A 23,026-nucleotide genomic window follows, 5' to 3' on the forward strand; every position below is an offset into this window, starting at 1 on the left:
AGTGCAAAAGTAATAAATTAAAGTAGAAGTTAACAATTTATACTTACTTGGCTTTAGATCAAATTTCTCCATTCGGTCTACAATGCTTGTTACTAAGAAACTATAGTTAACTTTGTGCTCTTCAATGATGTCCCATATGTTAGGCTTGATATCTGCGTAGAACGGACATCCACTATAGAGGAATAGTTTCACGCCCAACGCTAGGCAGGGCACAAAAGAATTCCACAAAGTCCATCCCATCTAAAATTAATTTCTTTAAAATTGAAATCTTTGAAAAGTATATGTGATGTTAGTAAAGGTTTAGTCAAAAGGAATGCCCCAATTTTATGAGTGCACTACGCAAAATTCATAAGAAATATATATACAGGCAGACGTAATGTAAGTAATTTTTGAATCAATTCCTACAGCATAAATAAAGTAATAAGAAATGACATTCTTGCCAAATTTTATGCAACATGACTGTATCGACTGCTGCTGGTTGGTAGTAGTAGCTGAGATTACTGTCTTTCAAATCAGTCACAGTCGCTTGACTTGGAGATACATTAAAACGATCTCCTACGCAGGAAAGCTTCCCTTCACAGGAAAAAATTGCATTTCTTGAGATTAGGGTAAAGTAGTGGCCAAGTCAAGAGTGTGTTGTCTGTGGTTGATACGTGACCAATCTACCGTTTTATAACGGGATATTGAGGTGGCTCCGCACTTCAGTCGTTTTGTTTGCCAGAGACGCTGATGAAAATTGGACTTCCAAAGCCATCTATTGTTGACTATTCAACACTTGCTTTCTGCATGTATGCGCATTTTTAATTAATACATTTATTACTTGCTGAGTAGTAAACCTATGAAATTGGGGAATTCATTTTGAATAACCCTGTACAAAGAAAATTGATTATAAAATATGCACGAGAACAACTTCATCCAGTAAATAGTAATAGTAATTTTTAACAACTACAGTAGCGTTTCAGAGTATTCATAAATTTAATTAATATCAGAGCTCACTTAAATGAAATTTGAACTACAGTTATGAAACAGGTGTTGATCTACATAAAAATGACTGTGCGCAAGCACACGAAAGTGTTTTCCAAATACCAAGTTCTTAAACTCGGAAGTAATATTTTCCCTTGTATGTGGTAAGAAGAGGAAAACATTGATAAAGATGAGAAAACATGATTGACATGAGAACATGACGTGCGAAACACATGGGTTTGCAAGACTTATTTATAAAACTATAATGTAAAAAATTACTAAAGAAATCACTAAAATCGTGCATGCTTGCAGACGGTTGAGAAAATGTAAACAATCTAGCATTTTATTTTTTAACTGATAATATGATAGAAAAAAATGACTTACAGAGTATGAGCTGAAAAGCGTGTCCCCGCATTTCAAATTCCAGTGGAATCCAATATCAACAATCCAAGATAAAAGTGTCTGCAAATGAAAGAAAAAATATTGTCAATTTAAGCAAGCCTGCTTGGTGAAATCAAGCGAATTTAAGGCAGGGGGTGCATTTCTAGTTTTTCAGTGATGCCATCTATGGCCAAAAATACGATTTCAGACACGCACACGTCCAGAGTGGACCCATTCATACATACATTCATTCACAGATTATAATTTTGACCTGAAATAGTTAACCAATCACCGATTCAGTACACATGGAGGTGTTTTATAATAATAAAGCATATAATAAATTAATATTTTTTTATAAAATGTATAATTATTTAAATCAGTTTTTAAATTTATATTCAAGGGAGAGTGTTGTACCTTAGACCGAATTTGAATTTTTCTCTTTTTTTAATGAAAAGTGTAATAATTCAAATGATTTAAAATTTTCGTATATCACTAAAATTTTTTTCGGGCGAATAACGTAATGCTTTTCAGGAAAAAATATTTTGTTACACAAGAGAAGCTGGTTAATATCTTAGTCTTCTACTTTAGATCATCACATAACACACCTTGGATCATTGAACGCTATTACTTATATAACACTGATTCCGAGTTTTTTCTTTTAAAATTGGCGCTTGATTAAATTTGGGCATTCATGCAATTAAAAGATATTTCTCATTTAGCTAAACTGAATCAAGTTAACCATAAATGTTTTACTAATTTAGTGGAATGCTTAAAAATGTATAATTTTTTAAAAAACATAGAATTTTTTAAGATATTGTGAGTGGCATAGTGAATAGGAAAACGTATTTGTGCAAATTAGATTGTATGTATGTATATATATATATATATATATATATATATATATATATATATATATATATATATATATATATATATATATATATATATATATATATATATATATATATATATATATATATATATATATATATAATATATATATATATATATATTTCTTTTTTATAAATTAAAAAAAACAAAGCAAAAATCGGTATTCTATATTAAAGAAAACGACATTTTGTTACTAATCCACTTTAGTTCTGTTTTTAAATGTGACTTTTACAGGGTCTTGCTCTGTCTAGTTTTTGTCTAGTAGATGCTTGGAAAATTTGTAATGGCCCACATCAAAACAGATAGTACCTTTTGTTACAGGTATCCACTATATTATAAGAAATGCAAAATTTATCTGCTCCAAGGTGCACGTGGTCCACTCTCGTACATTTTATTTCATTTTATGACCATCGTTAAACAGACGATCCAATTTTGAGTTTACAACTACAAATGTTCTGGTAATTTTGAATCCAAAAGACAAGGAAACTCCTGGATGAAATATTAGGAGAAATTTGCCTTCGTGGAAAACTTTTTGATGGAACTAACCTGAATTTGCGCTACACCGAAAAATACCGAAAACTTCCCACGGTTACTTTGATGATGAGAGGATTCCAACCTATGGTCCGTCTACCACTGGGGATATTTCATGTAACTGTGGTCAGTGCGAGACGGGTGCAGAATTCGTATAAACCAGTCATAGCTGGGATTTGAACCTGTGTCATCTCACTGGGAAGCGAGCTCTCCCCTTAACGTTCGACTGTAGTAAAAAATAATAGAAAAAGACCATCTACATATCATTTCATAGTTGTGTTTCCCTTTGAACTCATTATCAAAGACTGCTGAAAAACAGCTCCTCTGATTGATAAGTAAAGGAATGATTAATTTTGAATAATTTAAGCGTTTTGTATGTAAGAAGTTAATTTTCATTCATATTCGAAGCTCAAATATTATTATTTATTTTATAATATTTTTTCCCCCAATGCCCTTCTGGGAGAATGACCTAAGTCATTTAGGCATCTGAAGGGCAGATTTGTTGACCACTCTTTCAGGGGCACCATATTAAGTGGGTCAACGTTACTCCCACAGTAAGGACAGATAGTACAGAGAAGGAAAGAACATCCATGCCTTGTCCGGGATTCGAGCCCAGAACTTTTCTGATGCAAGATCAGTGCCCTGACCCCTACACAGGTCAGTCGGCATTTTAGAATAGTAACAGTAATAGGAAGTACCACCTTGTGTTTAGTATGAACTGACTAATTTTATTGAAAAATTGATTTATTTAAAAAAAATGCTAAAATACTGGAGAAATGAAAAGTATTTCTTACACAGGCAGAGTGGACTGGTCCTTTTGGTAGTCCAGTCGTTCCTGAGGAGAACGAGATAGACACTGGGTGAGTGGGTGGTAGTTGTTCGAACACTATGTCAGGAACAGATCCATCTGGCAACCTACCTTCATTCAAAAAGTCTTCTAGGAAGCAACTAAATAATGAGAGGAAGTAAAATGTTGCATAAATTTGAAAGAAATGAACTAAATTTATTTAACGTAGGTATTTTTACCGGTTTGGAAAATAGAGTATTATTCAATCATAAAAGGTTGGTGTGTGGCGAAAAAGCTGAGCAGAAGAGTTCACTTTTTCATAGGTAGGGAAAGTTAAAGCGTTCCAAACTAGTATACTATTTTAATTCTTTAGTTCAATACGATAGAATGCACTTTAAATAAGCTAAACTTTTGTTATTTTATTTTCTACAACACGTCACATAAAGAATCTTACGCTCTCCTCTCTTACGCGTCACCCTTCCCTGAATTTCCTTGAATCGCTTGAATAAATTTTACCAATTCGCTTTACTCTCACTTTGCACACTCCAACTCGGGATGCGAAAACTATTCCATCAACTGATTAGAGATTTAGAAAGTTCGTTTTACAGGAAGATACTTCTTGGTCTTCCTTAATTTTCAAATATTAAGTCTGCTTTTCGAGGGATCTGTCGTTGCATGAAGTGATGAGTTTTTGCGAATAATATACTATTTTCATATCTGATGTGAGCTTGCAACAGTTACTCATGACTGATAGGACAAGTTTAGTTTATCTTTGGCCAATGCTAAATATATTTATTGTGAAAATGGCGCAAAACGTTAATACTGTGAAAAGTCACCAATTTGAATAAACGGAAAACGCCTGTGGTCTAATTTTTAATATTTAAAAACTTACACAAATGTTGCATTATTTGGGCTTAGCTAAACTTTAGAGAATAAGGCATTGATTTTAATAACTTTCATCGAGGTGCAAAAATTTCACCATATTGATGATTTCTTAAAAACAGTTTATTAATTTAAAATAATAGCCGGCCTGGTGGCCGAGCGGTTAGCGTGCCTGACTGCGGCGCCATAGGCTGCGGGTTCGAATCCCGCTCTGGGCATGGATGTTTCTCTCTCTCTTTGTGCTGTCCTCTGTTGTGTGTATGATGTGTGAATGTGGCCCACCCTATAAAAACGGGTTTGTGGCAGTGTGGCGTGGGCAATGTTGCTCGCCTCCGTGACTTTGGTTCACAGGTGCCCACTGGGTAACGTGAAATGAGCAACAATTCTGGCATAGTATAGGCAAAGATTCAAATTCAGTGCCAGCCATTGGAATTTTTTTAAAAATAGTTTAGTTATTAGCTCGTTCTAAACCCAGGTAATTCTTTGCAGCAAGATGGTATATACAGTTTAAAATTATAGGTTTGCTTCAAGTGTAAGACACTTGAACTTACTGTGACTTTTTCATTTTCCTTGGCGCGAAATCTTGTCAAATGTTTGTCTCAATTAGCCTTCGATTTTTTCACACAGAAATGTAAATATAAGAGATATTTACTCACCTATTCCGAATGTTAGATAAATCTTTAGACAAAGTTTCTTTTTTGGTTGGAACAATAATAACTTTCTCCAAGGAAGGCGTACCTAAAAACATATTTTTTTTTAAATAATTTGAATTATGCTAACAGTGGAAGAGCTTAGAGTATGTGTTAAATGATATTTTGAAATTTTCTTTTTTTAAAGGTTGAAAAAATGTTGTAGTCGAGTGTAAGAATATAATAATAATTTATTTAAACAGGTATTTAATACAAATAGAGGTTTTTAATACACAAAAAAAGTACATGCAAGCTCCTTTCTCTTGTACAAAGTTATAATTCCACAAAAATGACTGAAATGTCCCTTAATATGTTCTCCCATGAAGCTCTTTAATAAAAAATAGTTGGGGAATAAGTTATATTAGTATATTAGTTGTTATTATATTAGTTATTATTATTATAGTCATAATTATATTAATATCTTAGTCATCATTATATTAACAAATTAGTTATAATTATAATAGTTAATATTATTATAATAACGATTATATTAGTACGCATATTAGTCATTATTATATAGCTTATTAAATAGTTATTATTATATTAGTCTTTATTATAATAGCATATTAGTTATTATTATCTTAATATATAACTTATATTAGTAAGTTATATTACTCAGAGTACATGTTAAGTGATATTTTGAGAAGCTCAAGTTTTAAAGTTCAAAAACAAGCTGTAATCGATTGTAAGAATGTAACAATAATTTATTTAAACAAGTAGAGGGTTTCAGCACAAAAAGAATACTTGCAAGACACTTTCTCTTGTACAAATCGATAATTCTACAAAATCACTGAAATTTCATTTAACATGTTTTCTTAAAAATTTCTATAGTTACAAATAGTTGGGTAATAAAATTTAGAACTGATGACTGATGAATAAAACAAAACAGCGTGAGTAAAGCACAACTAAAGCTACTTATTTCACCTATTTATGTATCTTTATTTGTGATTTATTCACGTTGTTTTACTGTATTTATACATAGCATAAAGTATACCCTATCTTCATTCGGATTTAGAACTGGTGTTTAAATTTTTGAATAACGCAGGAAATGCGTACACAGTAAAAAATTCCGGATCAAATTGCGGTGTATTATCGGCGCTTTAGGTGCATTAGCCATAAAATCCAATTTTACCGTAATTTTTTAGAGTAATATTAATTTAATTCGAGTGATTCATTGATTTTATGGTAATTATTACTGTAAAAAGTACGATAGAGTCGAATTTTTTGTTCAGTGAAATGTTCCAGTAAAAATTAATTTTTTTTCCTTAATTTGATTTGGAATATTTTTACAGTGCATCCATGAAACTCAGAAAGCAATAAGAAGTTTTAATGAACTAAAAAGAGTTAATGGAAGTTTCACGTTCCTAAAGAATCATTTTTTAAATATTTTCTTTGTAAAACAATTTATAAACTGTATCACATCTGTTAGGTGAAAGTCGGTAAAAAGTATAATGATTTTTTAGCTGTAGATGAAAAAAATTGTAAAAGAGTTCTATTAGTGACAAAAAGAAAAGTGACGTTTTAGTAAAGGAAATAATTCTCTAATAGTCGAAATTATTACTAGTATTTTTTATTGCAATTACGGGATCTGTTTTTACTTCTAAAATTGGAGCTCTTCCTGAAAGAATTCCTTGAATAATACATTTATGAAATGCTATAAATAGATGCGTATAAATAGATAAATAGATGCTATTTGGCGTGCTAAACATAACTACTTCTTTTATTTCTTTTAGCACAAAACTATGATTTTGGCGTGTTTTCCTGCATATATATCTTTCCGTTTGCTGCTACAACTGAAGCAAAAGTTAGAGAGAACCTAAACCTAAATTTTACCTACTAAACCTAATTGAACCTAAACCTGTAAAACCTAAATTTTCCATTAATATGATATTATTGGAAATTATTTTTTTATTTCAAATTCGTAAACGGAGTTGTGTAGAAAACAATATTACCTAAGATTCATTCTAAAGTGAAATTCGGTCCAGTATAATATTGTGTAGTAAAAATAGTCCTAATTAAACTTTGTTTCATCCACGCTTACAAAAAAAATTGGTCTAAACTAACATTTGTAGCTTAATGGGAACAACAAGGAGCTCGGTAATTTTTATCGAAGAGCTTTGGTAATGATTGCGGTTAAACTAACTATGAACTATAGTGTTATAATATGTGCTAATATTTAGCAATTTAGATTTAATTAATGTGATAATATTTGATAATTTAATCATGATTTCTTATGACATGGCAGGAAAACCATTTATTCGGAAAAATTTGCTTTTCAGTTTTCTATTTTTTCCAAATGCTTGATAATAAAAACTACAATTTTGAAAATCTGAGTTTCCGGTAAACTGCTACGATATGAACGGAAAAATCGCAAAATGAGTGATTTATAAATACGATATATTTAGGCTTTATTTACCTTTTTAGCAGAATTGCCATTACCGCATAGCATGGTAATTTTATTTAAGAATTTTTTCTCCATGCGATTTCTACAAATAAATTGAACTATATAATTATTAAAAAAACTAAACAAAATATGTGAGTTGAATTTCAATGGGAACTACAGAAAAGAAAAGTTTTGACTTACTGTCAACAATTGTTGGAAGGTTTTTTAGCATGTTGAACACATCACCACTTTCACTGTGCTGATCAACTGCGATCAAAAACTTTGGCTCCATTCTCTCAACAATCTTAGCCGAGGCCTAAAAATTAAAAAAGAAATAAAGAGTTATTTTATATTTTAGATGTTTTTTTTAATCACAAGAACTATGTTTGAAAGCTGAAGAAGATATTATAGCTATGCTTCATTTTGAAAATAAATAATTCAATAAAACTGATGAACCTCATAATTACAGCAAAGAAAGAAATTGAAATCTAATGGTTGGTAATTAAAGCTGTTTTTTAGTCTACATGCAATTTTATATTTATTTATTTTATCACTTTAACTTATTCATATTGAGACAAAAATTAGGTCAAAACTACCAGAATATGGTAAAATTTACCGTGTTTTTGGTTCTATAGGAACATAAAAAGCATAATAATTTTTACGAACGCACTTTGGTAATAATTTTAGTAAACTTAACCATAAAATATGGTTTTATAGAATGTTATAAAATTCTGTGTCTGATTTGGTAACTTAAAATATCTTCTCTAATTAGTTAGCAGATTTGAGGACAGACCCTCGAACCATTATGATAGAGTTCTAGAGCGTGAAGATCCGATTATTAGATCAAAAGTTATTCAGGGTGATCCGGTTTTTTTTTTTTTTATTTTGCGCACTGTACGTCACCACACAAAATATCACCGAGAATTACAAAATTTAAATTTTATCGTTCCTGAGTTCCTCTTTAGCAATTTTTAAAATAGATTTTAAGAAAAAGAAAATATTAAGAAGGAGAGTATAGTGGTATATAAATTGAAAATATTATAAAGTAATAAATCAATGTCTATTGCCTATTTGCTATTTAGAATTTAGTATCGGGAGGTGATAATATGCACTATTAAAAATGGATACTCAAATTTCACTAATCCCTTTTTGATGAATCCGCTTCCTGCTTCATGCTCCGAGCTAACATTTCGTCAAAGTGACGAAATAACAACCGCCTCTTCTTCGAGGAAACGAATTCCGGCAATAATAAAGAAATATTTTGTCATTCTGTTTTTTCCCGGAAAAAAAACCTTGCAGTGCCTACTGTATCTAAGCTTTCTAATAATCACTACTTTATCGTATCCCTTTTTAGTTGGATGAATGTGGCTTTAACAACACAAAAATGACACATAAAACAGAGAGATAAATTGAACCCATGCCTGAAGCAGGATTCAAACCCATGATCTTCCTCATACGAGTACAATTCCTTGATAACTATACAGGCCGGTTGACTTATTTCGTTACTTCATTTTCGATGGTCTAGTCTTCAGCCTAGTTTCATCATTCTAGTTAGAAATCTCCCATAATGCACTACGATGAGATTTCAAGTTGAGGAAACATTTTCGTCATATATTCGATAGTTCCCGCTTTTTCACAAATCACGTGATTTTATGACGAAATGATTCTCAAAATAAAAGAAATATAGTTCAAGGATTGCTGAATTGTCAAAAGTGAGTTTGACTAATGTTTCTCTTCACAAGCAAATTTTTTTTGCGTAAGTAAATTTTCTTTTAAATTAATTGTTTTGAGCGAAATGAATTTATAAAATTAGTTTGAAACTGAAATATTAATTTGTATATTTGAAACATCTTACCCGTGCACCGTAATATGGTTGTGGACCTCCCCATATTGCACCAATGCTTACAGCTGCTAACATGGCATACACGGCTTCCTTTAAATTGGACATGTAACCTATTTGAAAATCAAAAATAAATCACCATATATGATTTTATTGCATTTGAAATAGTATAAGTAAAATCAAATTCATTATATAATATTTAATTTTTTCATATTACTCTTGATGAAATATGTGAAGTTGAGAAAAAGAATTGTTAAAAATATTACATATACGATAATGCATTTAGATTTATATCAGTACTTATTCTTAATATTGTTATTTCTCATATACTTTGGTGAATTTGATGAAACAAGTTCTTATTTTATTAAAACAAAAATGAACTATAATGGTTTTAAATGATACGAACGAAAAAATTAAATAGAAATTACGTAAAAAAATTGTGGCGTCTCGAATAAGTATAGCATTTTTCAATTTTTTTAATAAATGAATAAAATTGGCATTTTTTTAAATACTTGTAATACCTTGAGAAACACTTACACTAAGAAATTCTGAATCAAATTGAGTTATAAAGTACTTTGACCACACTTTGAGTGCCTCATCTGTAGAATCTTTTTTACCGTAAAATCCATTTATACCGTAAAATATTACGCCGTAATTTCACAGTAATATTTATTTAATTCGAATGATTCAGTGATTTAATTGTAATTATTACTTTAACAGTTACGGTTTACATGATTTTTTGTTTCGTAATATGTTCCGATAATAGTGGATCTCACTCTAAAATGTACCCGCGTCTTGAGTGCCGGTAAGTTTTACTGTTGATTGATCCAGGATTCTTAACTGTGTAGTTGATTGGTAACGATAGATTTTTAGTTCCTATTAGCGTCTAAATTCAATAAATTTTGTTGATTAATTAGTTCATCAGAATTTAATGATTACAATAAAATTTTAATTCAAAGTTACTTATGGCTGGTTGACTGAATGTAGACGATAACAAGCTTCCTAAAACCGAAAGAAATGTAAAAAAACTTCCGGTGTATCCCTCCGCATATGTTATGCTTACGATGCGATGTGTTAACAGGCTTAATATTGGAGAAAGTTGAAAGTTTTATGATGTGATTTTTGCTAAAATTTACGCGTAATTTTACCATTCATAAGAGTTTTCTGTAATTTATATATTCTAACAGGTCATGAGTCTTAAACAAATTTAACAAAATTAATATTACAGCATAAATAAAGTGTAAGGATAGTCATGTTTTGCGTGTTGTCCCTTATTTGGCTATGTTTGTGTAAAATAGCACCGTTTGTTGTTTTTTGGGTAACATCATAACAAGTTTACGGAGACTTTCGAATTGATTTGGTGTTTGCTTCGTTGAAAGGTAGATTGGACGAATGTTTTGTAGACACTACAAGTATAATAATATTGGGGCGTTTTCTCAAGCTTAGACATAAAAATCAGTCGGAAGTAATAACCCGGAAATGACGTGCTTACAGCTGTGCATAACTTTACACGGTTCATTGCTGAATGAATAGGAACTATAAGCTAATTAACAATCAATGTTACCCGAATTTGCTACTAAAATAAGGAAAATAAATATTATAATTAAAGTGCATATAATTGCTAAATTTATAACTTCTACTTTGATTGTAAATATTTTGGAAGTATAATAAAGTTAGTAATAAAATAATGTAAAAATAATAATGCGATCGTAAATAATTAAAGTGGTTATTTTATATTAGCTGGGCTTGATATATTAAAATAAAAGACAAAAATGCTTATAATGCAGCTTAAGATTATGCATTGTTTAAATTTTTTTTTTTCAAAACTTACATGCCACTCTATCACCTTTTTGAAGACCATTTTTTCGAAATGCAGCAGCATATAATTTTACTTCTTCAAACATTTCAGCAAATGTAACTGTTTCGAAATTTCCATGTTCATCTGAAACAAAAGAAAGCAAAATTAAACCATAATTGAATTATTATTATTATAATTCGAAGGATTTTTTTATTATATAGCACAAGAAAGTTGTGGCTAAAATAATGAATTGGAACAAAACCAAAATGAATGAAGCTAAAAAAAATAGGCAAGGAGAAAAAAAAGTCTAACATCTTTATGTAGGCAAGAACTTTATTTACATCGCATTAGATCTGTACGATGGGCATTGGCGACGATCTGAAAAACATCCCTGAACATGATCCGAAGACATGCCATCACAATTTTGACCCTCTGCAGAGAGGATCTTTTTTGTGAGGCCCCTTCTTCAATTTAGACATAGATCTGAATTGGAAGGAGAATTTCACCAGATCTCTGTACCTACGGTACTTCTCAGCAACCCACCACAGGACTTTCGATTCCTCAGATTAAATATATCGCATGTATTCGGTGGATTTTATTGGAATCGAAGATCCAACTCAGGCCGTTCCGAATCTAAGCTACCACGGCCCCCCTAACTTCTTTAAGTAATTAAATATCACGCAACCTTGTTGGAAATCGCATAAGAAGTATAACTTCAAAAATTAATTTTGAACAAAACTAACTAAATTTATGATTTTGAAGTAAAATCATTATATTTTATGAAATGTCATAAGATACCTATACAATTCTTTTATTTCTTGAGTTTTATGAAAAAGTATGCCACGTGCAACATCATTTTGTAATTTTAAATGATAAAAAAATAATGCTCTAACGAATTCTGGATCTAATAAAGGTAAAAATATTACAGGCTACAGGTATGGAATCACCTAAACCTCACAAACTAGTTGAAGTAGTGATTTTGTTGTTGACTTCATTAGAAACGTATGAAACCATGGGAATATTATAATTATGATTAAAGTTGATGCGTGACGCAACATCCGCCTATCGGGGAGAGGACTGCTGCTGGTTTGAAATTTGCAGAAGCAGACATTACAAGCAAAAATTCCTGATCAAATTAAGGTTAAAAGTAGGTAGGTATTTTATTTACGTCGTACTAGAGCTGTACAAATGGCTATAGGCGACGGTTTGGGAAACATGTTTGAGGATGATCCGAAGATATGCCATCGCAATTTTGATCCTCTGCAATAGGGATGGCTCCTTTGTCGAGCACTTTATGCTAGAACAGTTTAACTAGGACCGATACCGCGCACCCTCGGTTCCTACGCAGGTTGATCAAAGTGGTAACCCACCCGCTTACTGAAAGCAGTTGTGATGCTTGACTTCGGTGTTCTACTCCGGGAACCATGTCTTTATGATCAGTCCACTGTGGGACAAGGTTAAAAGTACTGGAACCCTGGCTGCTTGTACTTTTTACCTTAAAATCCATTTCTACCGGAACATTTTACGAAACAAAAAATAATGATAAACCATGATTTATACACTAATAAATTATTGAGCCACTTTAATTAAATAAATATTTTTGTTAAGGTTCACGACAGCAAGGAAAATTTAGTGGTCCAATAGGCCCACCTAGGTATTCATTTAGCGTACCAAAAACTTAATATGGTACATAAATTTGAGAAAAAATTGAACTTCATAAGTATATAATTCATGTTATGGAACACATAAAAAATGCCATTTATAACATCCTAAAATTAATTATCCCATAATGATTAAGGATTGGTATTTATTAAAATTAAATGAAGTAAAGGTAAAATAATTTTATTAAATGGATTTAGCAAAGAGATTAAAATGCTGAGACCAGATAAATAAACAAATGAGGAAAACAGAGAAAGTAAGAACTAGCAAATTATAATATTAAAAATTAATTACCTAAAAATTATAAAATTTTGAATGAAGTCAATTTTAAAAGAGCTAAAAACATAATTTAATTGATGAACTATACTATCATTACATGTGCAAATCACAACAAAACATGTAAATTTGAAATTTCAACATTTAATTTCAAAATTTTTTGTATCAGTCATTTCTAGTAATAACTACGCATCTTAAGTCCATACCATGTGTAAAACAATAAAATTAGCTCAATAATTGTTTTTAAATGCATGGAATTAAACGCAAAGAAACTATTTTTTGTTACTCTAAATTCCAGGCATATTTCAAGGCGGCAAATTTCTCGCCTATACGTAGAATTTTAGCGACATTTGTTGAAAATTGTCTCCATGTCGCCATACTGGAGTGAGCCTTAATTATTGTAAAAATTACAGCATACTATAGGATATAAAATACGGTTTAATGTTTGACAGTACAAATGGATTTTACGGATGATGGCAGTCAAAGTGCCAGTATTTAATGCCGGAATTTTTTACAGTGCGTCTTCTTCGTCATCGGATAGTCAGACATTTAATTAATTTAGTAACTTAATGAAAGTTAATGAATTTCGAAAGTTAAAATACTGAATAAAATAAAGTGTTGTTGAAATACCTGCGAACATAATAGCAATGCGATTATCTCTGATTCTGAGTAGGTTTTCAGCATAGTTAAATTCAGCACCAGAGAACCATTCGTTGTCCAAAAATCCTGGTCCAGTTTTTACAAAAGCCTGGAATACAAAGATACACTTTGAACAGATTTAAAAATAAATAATAAAATGAATAGTCAACATGTTTTGGAAAAAAAACCCACTGTTTCACGTGCTGTTTGTGTGCATTTAGTACGAAATGATATATTTCGGATTTGTTATAATACACCATCTATTGTTGTTTTCAGTACGCACAGTGCTAAAAAAATTAAATTACTCATCATCATGCCTTTTTATTTTATCATGCGAATTGGAATTTTTCTTAAATACTTGTTTGACATGGCGAAGCATTTTACGATATGAATTACCATGCAATTTTAGATTACAAAATCGCATTTTTCATTTAAGAAATGTCAGTTGTTTTATTTTAATTTAAAATAGCAGTAATAGATAACTATAGTTTAGAAAATATTAAATGAATAAATAAATAAAAACTAAGCTTTTGAAATTTTTTTGCTTGGACATATTTACACTGTGTAAAACTGCAATGAGTACGCTATGAATAGTGCTGTAATAAGTTTTTAAAAGCAGTATAATTTTTGTAATAAATTCAAAATATATTGCGATACAAAATGAAATTATTTTATACTGATTAAAATTTCAAATTTGTTCTTTTTTGAATCATTTTAAAAATATTTTTTTAATTACTTTTTCCTGATTTTAGCAGCTATACATTTTAGTACAATATAACACTTTATGTCATCTCCGGAATCTCTAGTCTTAGGATATTACATTTAAATTTCGCTGCTAATATCAGAACAATATTTTTAATAATTCTTTGTTGTTATTAGTTTTTTCAAATAATAATAAACTCAATTGTTTTGAATTATGAGTTATGCTAAATTACGCATTTTTTGTATGCTAGAATGCAAAATTCGTAGGAAAAAGTCAGCTTAATAGTTTTAGTGGAATAAAACTTAATGGATGAAATAAAAATTAGATTTTATAATTCCAACAAACTGCTACTAAATACGAGTAGGTATTTTTTTAAAAAATTCTCTGTATTTCTTTAAAAGTACTCTGTAGAAATTGTTTTAAAATTATATATACCTAAAAATATTTCAAAACTATTTTTTTACCTGATCAAAAGGTTTTGAAGAAACTATTCCAAAATACAGCCAGACTTCTTCCCAAAATTCAGATATATGATTTATTGACCATTCATGTAGATCCCAATAGCAATCTAAAAAACAGCACACTCTTAGCTGGGAGCAAAACATTTTAATTATCGGTTAGAAAAAATAACACATTAAATCATTTTAAAATTAAATATCAAATGACAAATTACTCAGTTCAACTTCATATTTAGCTTCGATGATTTTTGCGAAATGTTCAATTTCTGTGTCTGGTACTTTCTTATTCCAGATGGGTGCACGTTTCTCTTCTCTTGCCTTTAACACTTTCCGTTTTGCTTTTTCTATAACATAAACAAAAAATATTTTAAAAATTGACTAAATTTAAGAAGTGTCTTAATTACAAATTCAACAATCTCTTTATTCTATGCCAATATGAAATATACAGAGTGTTTTTCAGCTACAGCCTTTTGCATCAAAAATGAATCTTTTTCTATAACATAAAATATAAAGTAGAAATTGACAAAATTTAAGAAATGTTTTATTTACAAATTCAACAATATCTCTATTCTATGCTAATATGACTTATACAGAGTGTTTTTTAACTACAGTCTCTTGCATCAAAAATGAACTGATTTTCTCTGGTCAACATTTAAGAATATTTCATCAAATCTTGTGTAATGTAAAATGTTTGTTCTTTCATCATTTAAGGAAACTAAAAAGTTGGCATGTTTTTCTAAAGCACTTTCGACTCACCCGTAACTTTAATTCAAAATTTATTTCATGCATCAGAATTAATTAATGTATCAGAATAAAGTATCTAAATTAGAACTATTTAAAAACTGTAAAGTGAAATAAAATGCTTATTTTAAATAAAAAAAGAGGAAAATAAATGCATTATTTTTTATGCAAAGTATTTCTTGATTCTAAAATTTTTTAAGTTCTAAAATGAGATATTACAGCTTAATGCCTTTCCATGAACTAATTTATATTTGAATGAAATGTATCGATTATTCATATTCAGTAATTATTCAGTAAATTTTGTTTAATTTCTACTTATTTCTTTAATATTTTATTGACACCAACAGCTAGTTTTATACTTTATGTAAATAAATAAAAAATAAATAGTTTTTAAAAGGACTAGATCTTATGTTTGAGGAATTAAATTTTGACTTAGTTTATAGAATAATTTTTTTGAGAATTTTATTTGCTGTATTACTGGCTATTAAACTTATTGTTTGTATGTTGAGAGTATCACTTACTGTAAAATGAGAATGAATGAACTATTTATAAATATTATAAACAAATAAATTGTTTTTGAAAGGACTGAATACCATACTGTTTGAGTTAAGTTTTAACTTAGTTTAAAAAATAATGTTTTGTGAATTTTATTTGTTGTATTACTTGCTACTTAATTTATTATGTGTTTGCAGAAAATTGTACGTGCTGTAAAATGAAAACAAAATATTGTAAATTTGTTAACAATTCAATGACATTAAAAATTTAAAAAATTGCAATATTTTTAAAGTAAATTTCAATAAAAATTTGTGTATAAATGTTACTTATATATTTCACTGTCTAAGCATTAAAACACAATTTAAGAAAATATTTAGTGTTAAATATGTTAATATTTTGTTTATCAGACTTACCCAAACAAGCAATAAAACTTTTTATGCATATATATAAAGATAATTTAAAAACCCCCCCCAGTTTTTTATTATAAAGGAATATTATTAATACACCTAAGTTAGAAGAAATCTTCCTAAATTGAAAATTCAAATTACAAATGAATGAAATAAAAAATTCTTACCTTGAATTGGAAATAAAAACAAATTTGGTGTAATAAAATTTGGCATCTTTAACAGAATACGAATTTCATAAACTTCAAGAATATATAGTTAAAAAAAATTTCTTAAATATGTAATTTCAAGTCAAAAGCAAAATAAACTCATAGTATTTATGCGCATTTATAAATATTAAAGATGGATAAAATTTACATTACTCCTTCAAAGACGGTGTGAGAACTGAAATATATTCAATAAAACCTTACGTTTTATATTAAAAAACAGAATTTCTGAGAAAAAATTATTTTTTCCTTATTTTTTATTAATACGAAACAGAAAAATTTAAGATTATGCTGGCGAAATATAAAAGCTTTTTTCGGCCATAAAGGTGACATTGAAATCAAGTGTGATTTTCCTTACAGTGAATTCATATGTTTGGGTGAAATGAAGACAGTGTTTGAACCAAGCATTTCTCAAGTTCAAATAATACCGTTTAGTGAAATTATTTCCTTTTAAGAATACATTGGCATTGACATTAAACTCTTGCTATTCAGAAATAAACTAAGACAATGTTTTTCTTTTGAAAGTTAAATAAGGAACCTTATCACTAGCTCATTTATTTCGCATGATGCCTACATTTTTAATCCTTTTAATCTGCTAAATAAACAGATAATTTGTATAATTGAGCATTGACGATGATAATTTCATTTTATAGCAGATTTCTAGGTAAGGAAACTTTTTCTTAAAAAAACATTTAGTATAATTTTAGTGATGGTCAATGATGAAAGTTTTAATATTTTCTGTGTGTTTCATTCATATATGTCGACATATACGTCGTTTTCATTCATTGTCGACATTTCATTCATATGCTGTACATTTCATTGTTTGATTCATTGTCCTCAAATGATGTAAGTTTTGTAATATGTCAGATTAAATGGAAAAGTTTTTACCGTTTTCTATGCAACCTGATAAATTTCAGGCTTAATTCAATAAGCTCGTGTATACCTTCAGGCTAATTAAAATATGTACAAATGATTACTTAATTAGCCTGGATTTTGCTGATGAATGCTGCAATGAGCTTAGAATTAATGTCGGCGCTTTTGAAAAGTAATTATAGTGAATCAGACCAATTCAGCAAGGAATGATGCATTTTTTAAGTATCATAAAAGCATCTTGACTAATTGCACTTGGCCTGAAATAAATCAGACAGATTAAGAAAGAAATGATATACTTTCTTATTAGCCTTAAATTATCTGGTCTCAATGCAATAAATTTAAAAGGTATTAGGATGCTTGGAAAATATTAGAGATTTTTAAAATTAGCCAAAGTCACTAAACGACAATGATTAACAAAGAGCTGGGTTTTTTAATTGGTCTAAGACTCATAGATAGATTGAAATTACATTTGTAGGTAACCTGAACTTTATTCGCCATATTAGGTGCTTGAAAATACTTTTTTCAGATTTAAATAATCTAAAAGATCAGATCACACCTTATCATATCAAGTTTTATTCAGTATTCTTAATCTCATTTAGAAATTTCAAGGAACCGAAACAAACAATGTTATTAAAAATGTTTTATAGAAAAAATGTAATAAAAGTACCATTGAAGTTAGAAACGTTTTCAAAAGTTAAAAACGTTTTCACGCATTTTTTTTCCTCAGAAATCTTGCCAATGTTCTTATGGGTAAAATTTCTAATATAATAATTATTTTAACTGTTTAAATAGTTTTTTGAACTTAGATTAAATTGTTTTTAATAATTAAAGTAGTTTTACTATTGTTTGGATCATTTAATGTTATTTCTACTTTTCACATTTAACAGCATTCGTTATACATTAAAATTAATTCTATCATAGAATACATTTTAGGGTGGAAACATAATTGTAGTATTTTTAGAAATTTAATTTAATCTGAACACAGCTTTAACACAGTTAACACAGTTAAGCATTTAATTTTAAAGGAAATAAATTATCAAATTTCTGAAGGATTTGCTGATAATTTTTGAAAGTTTGACAAGTAAGCAAAATTCTTAGTGAAACTTTTGAAAGTGCCTAATAATTTAGCTTTACCATTTGGAAATATGCTTTAAACAACTTTCAATAGTTTATATGTATATTTTACATTAACAATATTTTATTTTATTTTTCAATTGAAATGTGAAATTTTTCTTTCTTATTAATAATCTAACTTTCGATGATGACTGACATTTTTGATTATGACAAACATTTAAAATTGTTAAGCACATTAAAAAGTGTTTGAAAGTCAAACACTTTTTAATGTGCTTAACAATTTTAAATTTATGAACAATGACATAATTAAGTTCCAAATTTCATAGTTAATAATTAAAACTTTCATTAAAATCAGCCATATAATTTTAAAATTTGTGAAACATTTAAAAAAAACTTTTAAATCCTTTCACAAATTGTCTTTTTTAGTTCCAGATACATTAATTTTATTTTTTTAATAAACTGGTTAAATTCAGTCACATAATGATTAACATTTCACCGTCATCTTTTCTTTTTATTCTCTGATTAATTAGCATTATACTTGTATAATTCGAAAATGAAACTTGAAAAATAACGTTTTTATTGGATAATTTATTATGTCAACAAGTGATAAAGACATCACAATGTTTATTTCTATTTCTTGAGCAATTGCCATTTATATGTGATTTGTGAACAACTAAAAAAAAAAAAACATTTCCTTTGATAAATTCAGGTATGGAATGATCAACCTTTAGTAATAATGTTTAGTTTTATTTCATTATTAATAAGCATTATTTAATTCGAAAACAAAACCTAGAAAATAAATTTTTTCATTGAATGATTATTAAGTTATGAAACGATCCAAATCTAACAATCTTTATTTTTACTTCTTTATCAATTACCGTTATAATATTTAAAAATAACTTCAAAAAACATTTGCTTTGATAAATTACGTCAAGAAATGGTCAACATTGAACAGTAGTGATTTATTTTATTCCTGGATAAATTAGCATTATATATCGGAAAACAAATCCAAAAAAAAAAAAAAAAATTTCCATAAATAATTATAAAGTCATGAAATGATCAAAATCTTATAACGTTTATTTTTATTCCTTATTCAATTACCATTATGTAATTTGAAAACAACTTTAAAAAAATAATATTTTCTTTCAGTTAATATTTAGTTATAAAATGATCAACATTTCCCGTCGATGTTTATTTATTTTTTTTCTTTCAGTCATCTAGGATTATAACAATTAAAAAGCAGCTCCTAACAGATAATATTTTCAATCAGTTCTTTGAAGTTGTAAAATATCCAACATTAGAAGCAATTTTTTTTTGCGGAAATGTAATGAGGCTTTCCAAATTACGATTTCGCCCATTGAAGAATAATCATCGGTCAACCGTGAAGGTTTTCCTGTGAATGATTATGATCTTTCATTTATACAACGTTTGGGGTTCATACGGTACACTATGGGAAATGTTCTTGGCTTTACGTTGTTTACAAACAAAAAGTGTTGATCACGTGTTTACTTATATTTTGGGAATAAATGTTATTGTTTTAACTTGTAAATAACAATCTGACTACATTTTTTTAGTTGTTGTGAGACATAATCGCTTTTTTTAAATTCATATATATATATATATATATATATATATATATATATATATATATATATATATATATATATATATATATATATATATATATATATATATATATATATATATATATATATATATATATATATATATATATATATATATATATATATATATATATATATATATATATATATATATATATATATATATATATATATATATGTACATATACAAAATAAATATATTTTTAATATATAAAATATATAATATAAAATATATTTTTAAGAATATAATCTTATTTTTTATAGAAGGTTTGGCATGAAAACTTAAAAACAATAGTTTTAATCTTTATATTTTTAATCATATTCAAAAATGCACTTTAAATATCTTAAGACTATCCAAAATCTTTCCTAATATCATAGAAAATAATAATTTTAATAAAACTGTAAAAAGCTTTACGTTTATAAGTTTTGGTATTAAATTAAATTTGGTATTAAACATTGAAATTTACAGCTTTAAATTTCACTTTATTTTTTAAAAAAAGCTCTATAAAAGCTCCGTTTCAGTGGAGGATATAAGCATTCGATTCAGGATTTACAAACTAAAAACTTTTTAAACTATAGTTGCCCTTTTCCATTTTTTAAATCAAATAAAATTTCAATTTTGAACGTCAATTTTACTTCTTTTCATATTTCAATTTAAAATCTTATTTGCAATGATTACTTTTTCTATTTGGTGGTTTTATAATTATAAATAGGTATATATTTAATTAAAGCAGAAAGCACACTACTGAAAATATACTATCATAAAATGTTTAAAAATCTTGTTGAAATCATTCACTGTCTTTTCTTAGTTTGGAGAAAATTATTAAAAAGACATGGTCAACGAAACTAATATAATAAGAAAATACGAGAGTATAACGAATAGATGAAGGAGAAATACTTTTAAAAGCAATCTAATACGAAACTAAATTAGCGATAACATTGGAACTACATGGTAAAAAAGAAAACTAGTTAATCAGTTACATACGAATTTAGAATTAAAAGTCATGTTTATAATATTTAATTTAATGTTAAACCGCAACTAGTTTATTAAAAAAATACTTTTAAATTCTAAATATGACAAGGATACAGTTAAGAGATTTATATGAAAATATTAAAAAAAAAGGGTAACGACGTATTATAATATTTGTTTTTGTTTACTAAGTTTTTAAAAGAGATATGTAATTTCAGAAATTTCATACCCTTAAGATCAGAAATTCCCTCTCGTTTTCTTTCTTCAATTATGGATACAGGCATGTTCTTATCTCAAAAACGTTCTCTTCTATCAATGTTTTTCACGAATTTGTGGATTTTAAAAAAATGCCGCTGCGTTTAAAAACGCTATAAGATTATTATGCTAAAGCCAATCAACCTTAAAGTCTGTGATGCGAGACATATGAAAATGACTTCTGATTCGGTTACAGATTCAAGGACGAGAAACAATCTTGCAAATAAATCCTCACCATCATAAGGGTCTTCATTATAAACAATAAACCTTGGCCTATCCACCGTTGAAATCTTCAAAGCAGCATGGCAACATGGCTTCAAATGTGTATTTACACTTAGGAAAATATTTTTGTTTCACCGCTCTATTGATTATTGCATCGTATTTTATTCGCCAAATGATATCTGGAATAGGAACTTGGAATGGTATTTTAATAATCCTTACCGAGTAAAAATGAGCAGAAAGTATTGTTTTATGTTTGCTCAATTATAAAAGCTTTCACGGCAAATAAAAACTGTTTACATATATTTCGAATTTAAGTTTCAAAACCACCTAGGCTCATTTTTTACTATATATATTTTAAATACGCTTTTCCATTAACTCGTTCATGTGTTTGTGACGACAGAATCTTGCAATCGAAATTTCGATAACTTTAAGATCGGCTAGAATGCTCATATTTCATCAAGTACTTTATGCCAGATGTCAATGCAAATCTTAGTCTTCTCATAAACTGTTTCAAGCAAATTTATCATCATATTCATCAAAAAGTAGAGTTTATAATTAATTAAACTTACGATTATTTTCCCAAAAGGTAGAGTACCTGGTGCTTGATGACAATAGTTAAATCACTATTTAAGAACTGCAAGCAGAATATTATAGTCAATCACAAAACAAAATTCTGATGGATTTCTAAACATAGCATTAGCTAAAATTTCATCTGCACTGTTAGAAATGTCTCAGCAGAAATGGTTAGATAATTTATTTAATTGTTATTTTACGATATTCTACCAAATCAGTCAATTAACCATAAAAATAGGATATTCAAACGGCTAAGCAACTGGAATTCTATCCGCGCCATCTAGGCTCACCTTATAATGTCATTTTGTTCCGCGCAGCTGGGTAAATAATGTAGCTTAGAGAGCTAATCGGTCCATCTCATAAACGGCTGTACAGGGTTTCGAATCCCAGCTTTAATATTTCAATATTTCTTTCAATCCTTCAACAGACGAAGAGTTTCTAGCGTCTTGCACTTTTCAATCGGTGACACTGGGCTATGAGAAGGAATTCGAACTCTCGCATATATGGTGCAGCACCCACAGAGCTGCAATGTCCGTTTAAGTTTTATTTTTATGGTTTAGAAATGGTTCCAAAACCTTATTGTTTTGTATTCACGGATTTTAATCGTACCAGTCGTAAACGGTTTCAATACCCTAAAAGTAAAAAAAATGTTCAGAACTATAAACTTTATGGTTAATCGGATGGGCAGACTGCTACCGGTTATTTTAT

General features: G+C 28.6%; 1 protein-coding gene across 2 annotated transcripts in view; it reads right to left on the reverse strand.

The window, feature by feature from the left end:
* LOC107446589 (acetoacetyl-CoA synthetase) overlaps nt 1-21,637 on the reverse strand; it is a 31,172-nt gene extending 9,535 nt beyond the window's left edge. The window contains exons 1-11 of one of the 2 annotated variants that reach the window (XM_087161431.1): nt 21,498-21,637; nt 15,096-15,224; nt 14,887-14,990; nt 13,711-13,828; nt 11,179-11,289; nt 9,363-9,460; nt 7,709-7,823; nt 5,092-5,173; nt 3,561-3,714; nt 1,348-1,425; nt 48-240 (exon numbers count right to left, since the gene is read on the reverse strand). In XM_087161431.1, the coding sequence (XP_087017557.1) occupies nt 48-240; nt 1,348-1,425; nt 3,561-3,714; nt 5,092-5,173; nt 7,709-7,823; nt 9,363-9,460; nt 11,179-11,289; nt 13,711-13,828; nt 14,887-14,990; nt 15,096-15,224; nt 21,498-21,552 (1,237 nt within the window). In that variant the 5' untranslated portion in view covers nt 21,553-21,637. Of the gene's footprint in view, nt 1-47; nt 241-1,347; nt 1,426-3,560; nt 3,715-5,091; nt 5,174-7,708; nt 7,824-9,362; nt 9,461-11,178; nt 11,290-13,710; nt 13,829-14,886; nt 14,991-15,095; nt 15,225-16,690; nt 16,909-21,497 lie in introns of those variants that run through there. The other variant, XM_087161432.1, reaches the window with a different exon arrangement.
* Nucleotides 21,638-23,026: the final 1,389 nt, after the last annotated feature.

The sequence above is a fragment of the Parasteatoda tepidariorum genome, chromosome 4 (genome assembly GCF_982258835.1).
Source record: "Parasteatoda tepidariorum strain Cologne lab strain chromosome 4, Ptep-v5.0, whole genome shotgun sequence".
Classification (NCBI taxonomy): Eukaryota; Metazoa; Arthropoda; class Arachnida; order Araneae; family Theridiidae; genus Parasteatoda; species Parasteatoda tepidariorum.